The 12,565-nt window shown below is 36.5% G+C and overlaps 1 protein-coding gene across 1 annotated transcript; it reads right to left on the bottom strand.

The window, feature by feature from the left end:
* Positions 1–5,982: 5,982 nt before the first annotated feature.
* Positions 5,983–8,199, bottom strand: LOC103966836. The gene is made up of 2 exons (XM_009380055.2): positions 7,696–8,199; positions 5,983–7,095 (listed from the first exon to the last, which is right to left on the bottom strand). Exons 1-2 carry the CDS (start codon positions 7,856–7,858, stop codon positions 6,428–6,430), a joined length of 831 nt encoding a protein of 276 aa, XP_009378330.2. The 5' UTR covers positions 7,859–8,199; the 3' UTR covers positions 5,983–6,427.
* Between the last annotated feature and the right edge of the window lie 4,366 nt (positions 8,200–12,565).

Genomic DNA, 12,565 nt, shown 5'->3' with positions numbered 1-12,565 from the left:
GAACCATCCCTCTCTGTCCTCTAATCTCCACCACCAACCAATATCTGTGAGAGGGAGAGAGAGATATAACATAGCTAGCTAGCAAGATCGGCCTCTAGAATTTAGAGTGACAAAAAAAAAATGGTTTCTTCAAATCCCCCAGACGTCTTAAACTGGCTAACATTGAATATGTTTCACAAAAACATCAAGAAGAGCTCCATAAATTAGAGGCGTTTAGAACGGAGATGCCTTAATGTGTGCTTCTCTTGTTAGACGATGAGCGCGTTATCTGTTTATTTATGCATTTACACATTTGGCTGGCTCTAATTTTTTTCCTATTACTCTTTAAGAAAATAGTTGGACGGTTTGATATATGTTAAATAATTACCTCTCATGGGTTTATTTTGATTAATATTTTTTGCCTCATCATGTGCTTTTTATTATTATTATTGACAAACAATAAATTTTATTATATTAGTTATCGACGAAATTTGAACCACACCATCACGTAAGAACTCTGTTATTGCAAATGATTTGATGACATGCGTGCTACCTGTTTAATCCATATATCTTTTACCCTATTTCTCTTTTTAGAGAAAAGAGTTGAATGATTTGATATGTATTAATTACCTCTCTTGGGTTTATATTGATTGATCTTTTTTCTTTTCTCCTTGTGTTTTCCTGTTACCGAAACGGTGATGGTGCTATCTGTTTGTTCTCAAATATATACACATGATCCTTATTTCTTTCCTATTTCTCTTTTAAGTAAATAGTTGAAAGGTTTGATTTATTTTGATTTATTTATTTTTGCCTCATTAATATTGTATGAAACGGAAGGGTGCTACTTGTTTTTACTGAATTTTACACATGCGGCAGGCCCTTATTTTATTTTTATTCCCTATTTCTCTTTAAGAAATTAGTTGAAGGGTTTGATACAAGTAAAGTTACCTCTAATGGGTTTACATGATTTTTTTTTACTTATTCAATTTTGTTGTTGTTGTTGTGATCATATAGCTATAGAAGTCCTCAGGAATGACAGATCGAAACTCAGCGTTCGTCAATCCGAACGGCGGAGTGCGTTAAAAAAAAAATACAAGAGCTCGTCTCCTCCGTTATAGATACTACTGATCACAAGCAGGTAAACAAGGTGACATAGACATGCAAATGTTCACTACTAATTTCATCTAATAATTTGACTCATTTTAATTATTTTGAAAAAGGTGATGACTTTAATGTTCCCAATCATCTAGTCGGATGGGAATGGTGGCGATGAACAAAGAGAGCCAACTCTACGCCGTTCCCATGTGATTTGGACGTGGCGGCCGACGATTTTGAGATAGAGTCAAAACCACAGGCAGAACCGGAGTCCCAGCCACAGCCACAGTCACAGCTTCCACTGCCACTAGCGCTGCCAAACATGAAGAACGAGGAGCTGGACGCCGGAGCTCCAAGCACTGTTTCTGGAGGCCTTGAGTTTACTTGGAGGTCCTGAAGGTGAGGCTAATGAGTTGTGACAATATGTTCATAGAAATATTTGAGTAATTCTTTATGGTGGGATATGATATCTAGTACTGCAAGTTTTTTGCTTGATACTAATATGTAGTTTGTTTATGAGCTTATTGTTGAGCAGAGGCAACTCCAAAGCAAATACAAGTTGTCATGCAGGTCGATGGGCTAACCAACGACCAAGTCAAGAGTCATCGATCTGCAGGTTGGTTTGAAACTCTGAATACATATATATTTTTGTTTTTGTTTTTGTTTCAATGCAAGTGATATTAGGAGATGAGAGATTCGAACACAAGACTTCAGATATAGGAATAACCGCTAGAGACCCAGATAAAACTTTAACTTGCCCGATGAAACAGTGTCAGTGCAAACAAACCAACTAGTTAGGTCATTTACCCCCAGCCCAGGTCCTGAAATCATGTGAAGTTCATCGTCTACTTATATTATATCAGGTAAATTAGTAATATTATGCAATTGTGCAATCGTCCCACATAAAACTGACTTTGACCTCATTGATGATAGATGTAGTACTGAATCTCATGGAAAAAATATATATCCTCTTTGTGGTTTTTGCAGAAGTACAGACTTATCAACCGAGGAGTCAAACGAACTGCTGCCACGAGTGGCCAAAGGGCACCCCATTTCTACAGGGACTATTGGCAGCAACAACAGCAGCTCGAAGGTGCAAGCAACAAAAGGCATTGGTGTTGGTTAAAGTGGGGTTAGGATATTTAAAGTATTACTTTTCTTTTTTTTGTGGCCGTTGTGGGATTCAACAGGAGTAAGAGTTGGAGTTGGGTCGTCTTCAAACGGTGGCGGTAGAAGCAGGGAAAACAAGAAAGTAAAATGAAGTTGGTAATTAGGTGATAATACAAGATCCGCCAGCACCGTTTTTTGTTTCTTTGTGAGCCCAAAAAAGAGGGGCATGCTCACAAAGATGTTTCTTTTTTAGTACTTAGAACTTGAAAGATGTTTTGCAATTGTTTTTTGGTATTACAAATATGTTGTATTTCTTTGGTTGAAACAAATATGTTGTATTTCATGTGTATTACTGTGATAGATAATTTCTAACTAACATATCTCAAATTGGAAGAATGACTTATATGACTTTGCTACACTATTACGGTGGTGTCCCATGCAATTATAATAATGACAATTTAAGTTTTTGTTCTTATTTTTTTTTTGCACAGAACGTCATATGACAATGTATCCATACTATATAAGTTGTTTCTCTTAACTAGTGAATAAATTTTCAAATTGGCATTGCCAACAAAGTGTATGCACATCAAATCAGTTTCCGATTTCGACAGAAGGTCTGCGGCTTTGTCTGCACGAAACAAAACCCTAGGCCCACTAAGGTCAATGTGGAGTCTTTTGGGGTTATGTTGTGCAAGGACTTGAGGGGCGTACGTAACGGCCTCAATGTCGGAGTACAGCAACCAGCGGGTGAGGGGTAAGGCGACGCAACATATCATGGCCCGTACTTGTAGAGGTGAAATTGGTGGTGGTAATAGTGGAGGGTTGGGAAGCATGAGAATTTAGGAAGGTCAAATCATCAAGGGGAAGAGAGGCGAAGTAGCCACCATAAAGTGATTAGTGTCAAGGTGAAGAACAGTTTTCCCGGTAGTAGTAGTTGCGGTGGCTATCACTGATCCAGGGAGGCCCGTTTAATAAAGGTCAAAGTTAGTAGGCTTAATTGGACCATCGTCATTAAAGAGTTTATTCATAGCTTTTGGGGAAGGGTTGAAGACTCCGTTAAGATTCCTTCCTTTGCAAGGAAGGTCCCTATAGATAGAGAGAATGGACTTGCAGACTACAAATTTGCTTGAAGTTGGACTAGCAAGTAGTGTGTCTCAGCACGATAATATTCATCATACAAACCAAACCACCTACAAAAAAATTCATAAAATATTAAAACTTGATGAGTATATTTTATATTATATATTTAACCCTATTCTTAGTATATTTTGGTTAATATTTTGGAAGAATTTTGATACTTTGAATTGTATTTTCAATATAGAACTTTCGACTTCCTTTGAAGCAAAATATAATCAAATGGACGAATTTTGGAGCAATTCCAATTGGAAGAGTTCGTGAGTCACTTAGGTCGATGGTGTCAAAATATTAGATTTTTCCACTAAACAATTATTTTCTGGTGATAGAATAAATGAGCAATGTGCAGTGCTGAAATAGTGACATTTTGGGCTTAAATTGCATTTTTGGAGCCCAAACTGACCTATGATGGGTTCATGGCCTTCTAGAGATGTGTTTAGAACGTCCTCATTTTCAAAAAAAAAAGCAATCATGGACTGGATTTGGAGGATATTTGAGGCTAAAACGTGGATGGACAAATACTTGGCATATTCTCCTAGTTTAATTAGGACTTTATTTTCTAAGTTATTTTATTATTATTTAGTTTCCTAATTAGAACAAAAGACTACAATTTAGGTTTGTGCGATGGCATAGCAGCATATATTGCTTTGCCGTTCTCACTTTTACGTACGCTTTCTTTTATGCAACTTTGGCGACAGAGAGTAATTGTTAGGCTTCAGATTTTCTACTTTAAGGTGTTTTCATTCATTTTCTTCTTAATAATATTTTCTATGATTTTAATTATGAATATGCGTAACTAATTGTTTTGCTAGGGCGAAGCCTTGAGCCTTAGCATGAATATGTAATTTTTATTTAATTGCTTATGATTGATTGCATGCAAGCGTTGAATTATTAATCACCGTGATTAAAACTATCTAATTGTCTTAATGCCTGATCACCATTATGATCTTTAGAAAAGTAATTTGATGCAATTTTGGTCGGAATGTTCCCTGAAATTGACGTTGGCTTCTTGTGGCTAATTATTGGAATTCACTTAGGATGAACACCACGTCTTAAGGGTTGCATGATTTTTCAAAGGGTTTTCATAAGCACAATGAGTCTCTCATGTTCAGATTTGATCCGACCGTCCAAACGGGTTGCATGTTAGATAGACGTTCTATGTTGGAGGTTCCAAGTAGAATATAAATTAGGAAAACCTAACTTTCAAAGTGGCATGTGTAGATCATAAGTAATTGGTAAAAATGCATAGATTGTTAGGTGATGGTGGAACTCTAGTGCTTTTATAAATTGGTATTTAAAACTTTTTTTGTTTTATCATATTATTTTTAATTAAAATTCGTTTTTAATATTATCCAATTCCAATATCTCTTTTCTCAAATTTTAATTCTAAGTAGTTAATTAGGAATTGTTTCCACATAAATTATTCAAATAGTCATTGAGGAGAACGATCTTGCATGAGCATCTATACTACAATATCCTTATATTCTTGCAAGTATAAATCGCTATCAAAACTCAGTGTTAAATTGTTAATAATATTTGCGGAAAGTAAGCATAAAATTTATATATGGGTACTTATTAAGTTTAAATCATAACAGGTGGCTAAGGTTATGATGAAATTTTTTTTTCACCAAAAGGAGAATAATTTTGTGAAAACAATCCAAAACCATAGTAACTAGTCACTAACTTATTCTCCAAAACCTAAACCCTAAACATTTTTTTTTCACAAAACTATTACCCCGCTACTCGGTTGAAATAGGAGTTGAAGTAGATCGAACTCGATGGAAACAAGAAAGGTATGTGATACGGCTCGTCGCGCTCAAAGAAGACAACCTAATTATGCAACGTTGTCCTTTCAGAGATATTTTTGGTGTACCGGGAACACGGCTCACATAACTTTCATAATACAAGTGATTGAAATTTTTTTTTCAAGTATCCAATTACTTATATTATGACACTTAATGTACCAAACCGTTTTCTTGTCATATTGAAAAATTTATCGTTGTACCGGGCTTAACCTCACAATAGGCTAGCAATAATGTGGTTCAAATTTGCCTTTGGTGAGAATTAATACTAAGACCCCTCACTTATAACTGAAAAGGAATATCACTAGACCATACTACTAATTAAGTGGCTAATAATTGAGATAATATATTATGTTTATCTCTGAATCTGCTCTTTTATCTTGAAAGTTTGAGTTTCTACGATATAATTAATTATATGATGTATTGTATCGCCGTATTTGTATTTGTCTATAAACGACACATGGCTTGATTGACCGTATCTTAAGCTTTTCTTATTTTAAACTGCTGCTATGTATATACACCCTGATCGCTTGCTTCAAGTTTTCTTTCATTTTTGTTTCCTTCCCTTGTATGTGTTTTGAAGAAGTTCAGGCATCCTCAAAGGGTCAGTTTTTATTCTTCGTTTGGAGAGTCAGGTTTTTTGTTTGTTTGGAGAATGATGTTAGTAGTTGAAATGCATGTACGGTTCAAAATTTATGATATAATCGCACATGTACGATTAGCAGTTAAATTCTCTTACATACAAGGAGTCTAGCTAGTAGTATATATTATGAAAATAGTAAGGCAAATTCTCATTACAAATAAGGATCCTAGACAAAGTAAATAAAAGTCTGTCAGATGATAGTTAAAAAAACACAAACCCTTCTATGTAAAACATATATATTCTTCTGATAATTGCACAACCAACCATACAAGAATTTTAACATAATTAAAAACTTAAACCAACATGTAACACCTTATTTGAAAATTAATTATACATGATTCGTAGTTAAATCTATTAATTAGGTTAGATCAAGGTGAAGTGCCTTGTTTTGAAGAAGAAGCTGGGGGGACTCCAGGGATCCGAGGCGTAGGTGGGAGGGGGAATGGGAATGGAGGGAGGAATGGGAGGGTTGGTGGTGGCGGCGACGGCGATGGAGTGAAACCAGGTATAGGTGGCAGGTTGGGAATCAATGGTGCTGGACCTGCTGGTGGAGAACCTAGAAGAGGAGGCAAATTAGGAATTAATGGAGCTGGTGGGGGCTGAAATGGATTAGGGATAATTGGTGGAAAGAAAGTATCTGGATGGGCTAATTCTTTATTATCACCTAGTTGCCCATTCTTTGAAGTTTTGGAGTTGGACGACCCAGATGAAGTTTTTCCAGCAGCAAGGGGAGAACCTGGAATTCCAGGAAGTCCTGGGAGGCCTGGGAGGCCTGGGAGTCCAGGGAGGCCTGGAGGCCTGGGAGGCCTGGGAGGCCAGGGAGGCCTGGGAGACCTCCTGGGAGACCAGTTGGGGTGGGAGGGAGAGGAGGAAGCTGTGGCAGTGGTGGAAGATAAGGGATCCTAGGGACGGGGGGGAGATCAGGCATTGTGGGGTCCGCTTGAGAGGGGGATGGGAATGCCAGCTCATCAGTAGGAGGGAATGAGAACTTCTGGGAATTTAATTTCTTGGAATTCTGAATGCTGGGTTTCTGGTTGCATAAGCCGGGTTGCTTGAGAGGCTTGAAGGTGAAGAAACCAGCAGAGAATACGTGGGTCCCTTGCTTTCTTGCCTTGAGGTGTAGGGAAGATGAGGTGGCTGATGAGGCGACAGCACAGTAGGGTTCACTGCTGCTGATTAGTTTCACAGAGCATCCTTCAATTTTCTTCACTTGTTTGCTCACTGAGAAGGGCAGATGGACTTTGAATTGTCCATGGCTATTTGTTTTCACTTGTGCCTTAAAACTTGGTTTCGTTGAACTCCCATCTTTGCATTCCACATCAACAGAAGCCCCTGCACAAAAACCCCATCAGATTATTGATGTGTGGAGAATGCATTCATATGATGTCGGGACGTTTTGTTGACTGACAACGAAATCGACAAGTTACTGATGATATATCTGTTTGGCAACAATGATATCGACACATACAAATGATGTATCCTCCATAGTTTCTTTAAGAGAAATAATATCCCAACACTTATTGTCTATTGGAAATAAATTGTGATTGAAAGCAGAATGCTACTGTCAATAAGTTAGATTAGGTGAGATTTTGTTGTAATTTATTTGCGTTATTTACTTTTTCTCTTAGGAAATATCTGTATAAAGGGTTTACAATCAGCAGTAATGACATGTTTCATTCTGGCCAATTCTATCTCTCAGCAGTCACTTTATTAGATTTTACATTTTTTTTCCTTTTGTACACCTTTGTTTATTTCTTTCTTTTGATTTTTCTTTGATTTATTCAAATTTCAAAATTAAAAAGAAACATGAGAGTATGCAGGATGAGAGAAGGGGTGTATGGAAATCATTGAACAGACGTCTGTTCTATAGCCGGACTACAATATAAAAAGAAACTTGATGACGAACTTGTTCAAAATTTGAGATGAATTTACCTGAAATGAAATGGCTGGTATGTGAGAAATCCTCTTGGAAACATGAGTCACAGTAGACAGTGCCTACAACAACTGCAGAAGGATCGTTCTTCTCGTGGCTAGCCTCTGAAGGAGTATGAAATGTAAGAGTAGTAACCAGAAAGATAACTGTAAGCCAAGACATGTTTTAGAGCTTATGTATTCCCCCTCTAGGAAGCTTTCATATTCCTGACTCTAAGAATGAGTTGATACAGGCTGCCTTTTATACAATTACTGACGCCTTATAACTAATATAAATATTCTCTGTAAAATTAGACACTTTTTTAGCATAAAAAGAAAACACTGCTCAACTATTTTTTGCAATTCACGATACGTACGCAAAATTTACTCATTCAATTAACCGTGATTGACAGACAAATAAGGAATGACAGTTTTCGAAATTTATAGCCTGCGGTCCATCAAGCTTCATTATTTCACTCATGGAAAAACCAGTCAACTACAAACCAGAAGAAGTGAATGTAGCTAGGTTTCATTTCCTACCACCAAACCATACAAGAAAAAAAGGGTAATATTTGTGATGGTGGGCAAGTAGAAACAAAGAGGTCCCTAATTTTTGAGTTGCTGTGTGTTTTGTTTATTTTACATTTATTGAGGTTGTTTCTTTGTTGGTGTAAGAATGCCAAAGAGAATAGTTGGGTCCCCGTTGGTTCACGAGATAAGTAGAGTGACCACAAATTTCATGAGTATGAAGCTGTACACCGTCAGCAACAACAGGTTGCTGCATGTATTTATTCATGTTTTCTCTTCACATAGAAACAAATGATGCATGGGCGCCTACTACGTTGGTTAGAAACAGGTCTTGTGAGATTTTACCGTATAACTGAGGATCTCTCCTTGTATCTATCGCGTACAAATGATAAGCTCCTACTATATTGATTATAAACATAGATATATATAAACGAAAATATCTTAATTATAGATCTTAGACTTGATAAGAATTATAGATACAATGAGATATATTTGCGGTTGTCTCGGAGGACATAAATACATGTGAAAACTGAAACTCACAAAAACAAAAATGGCAACTTTCCATGGTGTCAGAATATGGTATTTGAGCAGGGAATAATTAAGATCTTATCATGACATAATAATGTGACATTAATAAGGGGCTTTATTTGTATGTTTGACCCCAAAGCTCTGGGATGTCTTCTACTTCTATGAAGGACACTTAACTGAATCATTAGCATCATTATTAAAAGAGAAATGCTATAGATATCCCTTTAAAGTGAGACTATGAATTCTTTGTTACTTCATAATTTAATGTCAATTTCTGTGCTAATATTAAAAAATATTGTATAAAAAATATAAGGTGACAAAAAGTTCATGAAAAATTTCATTTTTCAAAGAATTTCTTTAACATTTCTCTTATTAAAATTTGCTTTAAATTGTCCCCAGCAACTGACAAAGCAACAGTAAAAGGACAGAAAGTTTGGCCAATGTGATGATGTGTATAACATCCAAATTAGGGTTTGTCCGTACACTCGTGTTGGTGTTTGCACCAAGTTTCTTTTTCGAAATATCCTTTCCTACCCACAATCTGTTTATTTTGTCCATAATTCAATTTCCGCTTTGTGAGGAAACCTAAGGCTACTTCAACAATTCTCATTTTCCAATAACTGCTTGAAAGTTTAGTGAAAAACTTCTCTACTGACAAAAGGGAAACATTTCGTTGTCACCGAAAATATATTCTCGTCTAAAATATATTCTCGTCTAAAATATATTACTCATTACATAACTACAGTCTTTGTGTCCACAATCGTAACGTACCTTGTGACATGCAAGAAATATTCCCCCACATGACAAGGGCACAACTCCAGAATAGTACTGTCAAATGGATCTGCACTGGAATTGACAGATTGTCTGCACAAAGTTTTGCATTGAGCTGCTCACAAACCCACAAACCTGTGCCGTTTCATTATTTGTCCGTGTTGCAATTTTTGACAACGTAAGGCGGTTCTTGAATGTCCAAGTTTTATCTACGACAACCACAAGCCTATCTGTCCCCACTGCTATCTTGTGATGAAATGTTTTTCTTTTATACAGTTAAAAATGGGTGGCAATTCAGTAGTGTTTGATTTATCTATATTTGTGTTCGTATCTACTCACAGTTGATCGATGTACAAAAAATTCATATTTATTGAATAAAATCGAGAAGTTTTCATCTTACTAATATAATAAGATGTAAACGGTGTTGATTGTTTACTAGCATTGACGTGTTGTATCTGAAATTGTTGAGATAGGATCCTCACCGGATCCTTTTTGTGAGGATCCCGGAAACTCTTTAATCATATTTTTTCATTGTATATCGTGCAGTCAGAAATTATTTTAAATTATATAATTTAAAATTGAATACAAACAGTTAACAAAAACTAACCGTACAATATACGATAAATGAATAGAATTAAAAAATTTTCAAAATTCTTATAAAAAGGATTCGACGAAAACCATATCTCGAAATTGTTAGTGAAGTAATAATGCATGTCGAAGTTAAAAAAGGATGCTTTTGTCCAATTCGCTGTCATCACGGGTTCCAAGACGTCATGTCTTCTCCTCACGGGCGAGTTAAGCCTTGTGGGGGAGTGAGATGGGCGCTAGGTTTAAGGACGTTTTCAGGTCTCACCAATTTTCAAATGGTGTCAAATTTGAAACATATAAGATAATACTGTTTATTGTAATTTATTTATCTTCTGATTGGGTGGTCTATTATTATTGGAACTATAATCTACATGTCACACTTGAAATATGGCATTTTCTCATTCTATGAGTGAATTTATGCATATTTATAGTTGTAGGGATGTAGCCGAGCTATTGAGAATAAGAAAGAGAGCTATTATTAACATTTTAAAATAATTATCATGAACCAGTAGTGTAGTTAGGATTTCCAAATAATAGAGTCATAATATCAACCAAAAAAGCTTCATTGGGCCATTTTGTCGAGCACCTAATAATCACCTGTCAATTCTTGTCAATATATGCCAAAAATGTATGCCATCATATGTCGAAAACGATGCAGGATATAATGGAGTAATGTTGAAGACTACCAAAACTTTTCAGCTAAAGTATTTCATACAAGAAGAAGAGAGAAAAGGAAGACTAATATGAAAGAAGAAAATAGAAGATGTAGAAGGAGGAAGTTGTAATTTAGTTTGACTTAACTATTTATAGGTGTCAAATACAATATACAAACAAATATACATAGGGTTTTTAAGTAATTGTTAGGGTCAAGAACAACCAATGACCCTATGCTGATTTCGACACTGTCATAAACTCCCTTCATGATAACATATTGTGACTTTCTGTGCACTGAAGCATAAATGTTGTGAGATACCACATCGCCCAAGTGAGTGGATCCTCTATGCCTTATATGTATATTTCTATCTTTACCTAGCACGAGGCCTTTTGGGAGCTCACTAGCTTCGGGTTCCGTAGGAACTCTGAAGTTAAGCGAGTTTGTGCGAGAGCAATCCCAGGATGGGTGACCCACTGGGAAGTTCTCGTGTGAGTTCCCAAAAACAAAACCATGAGGGCGTGGTTGGGGTCTAAAGCGGACAATATCGTGCTACGGTGGAGTCGAACTTGGAATGTGATAGGGATCCGGGCCAGGATGTGACAAATGTAATAAATAAGAGTATAAAATTTTGCTTCTTTAAATTTCACCCGTTCGTTAATGCAACGCAATGTATGGTAGATTCTCAAGGAGTTTTAGATCACTGTAAATGTATAGTGTACCCCATACATGTATTGCCTCAGGCAGGGCTGGAGGTTAGTTATGTAAGAATTATTATTGCCCAAATACCATTATCCACATGCATCAATCCCCAAGCCCACCAAGAGACTTCGGAAGACAAAACTAGCTCCATTTAACCAAGTTAACTTTAGTTTTGGATTGAGTGGAGCCGCATATGAAATTCTTATTCAACCTGTCAAGTTGATCACAAATGGTAATTGGTAAATTCCATTGTCTACATGGGATATAGCGAAGGTGACAAACTGAACAAGAGTGGCCCAACCAGCAAAGAGATAACGAATTCATCTTCCTAACAGAAAGTCAAGCTTAAGCCTTTTCTATCAGGCCTTTTTAAGTGTTTTCAGTGATGCAAGAATCAATGAGACCAGGGCTTTGAAGAAGTGGCAAATTTGATCCAGGAAGAACAGAGAGATCCCGAGAAAATAAGCATAAAATTTTACATTGGCTACTCATTAAGTTAAAATCATAGCAGGTGGCTAAAGTGAAATGATTTTGTGAAAACAATCCAAAACCCCCTAGTCACAAAATTATTCTCCAGAACCCAAAACCCTAGTCACAAAATCATTACCCTACTACTCAGTTGAAATAGGAGTTGAAGTCGGTCGGGAAACAGGAAAGGGTATGTGATATGGCTTGTCGCGCTCGAAGAAGATGACCTAATTCTGAGACGTTGTCGTCCGTACAACTATTGGGCTCCTTTTAATGAAACGGTTCATAACTTCATTTCATTGGTCTTTTAACAAGTTTCTCAATGGCTCGTATAGTAAAGCATGACCATCGACCCACTTCTGTTTTTCTTCTCTCGGCAAAGGTTACCCAACCAACAACTATATCCTTTTTCATCGTTGGTTAATATTCAATTATAATATTATTTTATCTTTGAATCCCTGCTTCTCTCCGGACTAGTGAGAAGTTATACTGAATCAGTTTCAAAGTGGCATAGGAGACTCAAGCATCTCTTTCTTCAATTTGGGTTTGTGCATTTGTCTTTTTTCTACGATATAATCATATGTCTTGAACTAGTAAGTGTATCGTACTAAATCGCTGTACTCATATCTGTCTATGAACGAGACATGAAGTAAT

This window comes from the organism of the source record quoted next, unplaced genomic scaffold (assembly GCF_019419815.1).
Source record: "Pyrus x bretschneideri cultivar Hongxiangsu unplaced genomic scaffold, Pyrus_bretschneideri_v1 Contig12, whole genome shotgun sequence".
NCBI lineage: Eukaryota > Viridiplantae > Streptophyta > Magnoliopsida > Rosales > Rosaceae > Pyrus > Pyrus x bretschneideri.
The sequence above is the reverse complement of the archived record's forward strand: the minus strand, read 5'-3'. Positions and strand labels throughout refer to the sequence as shown.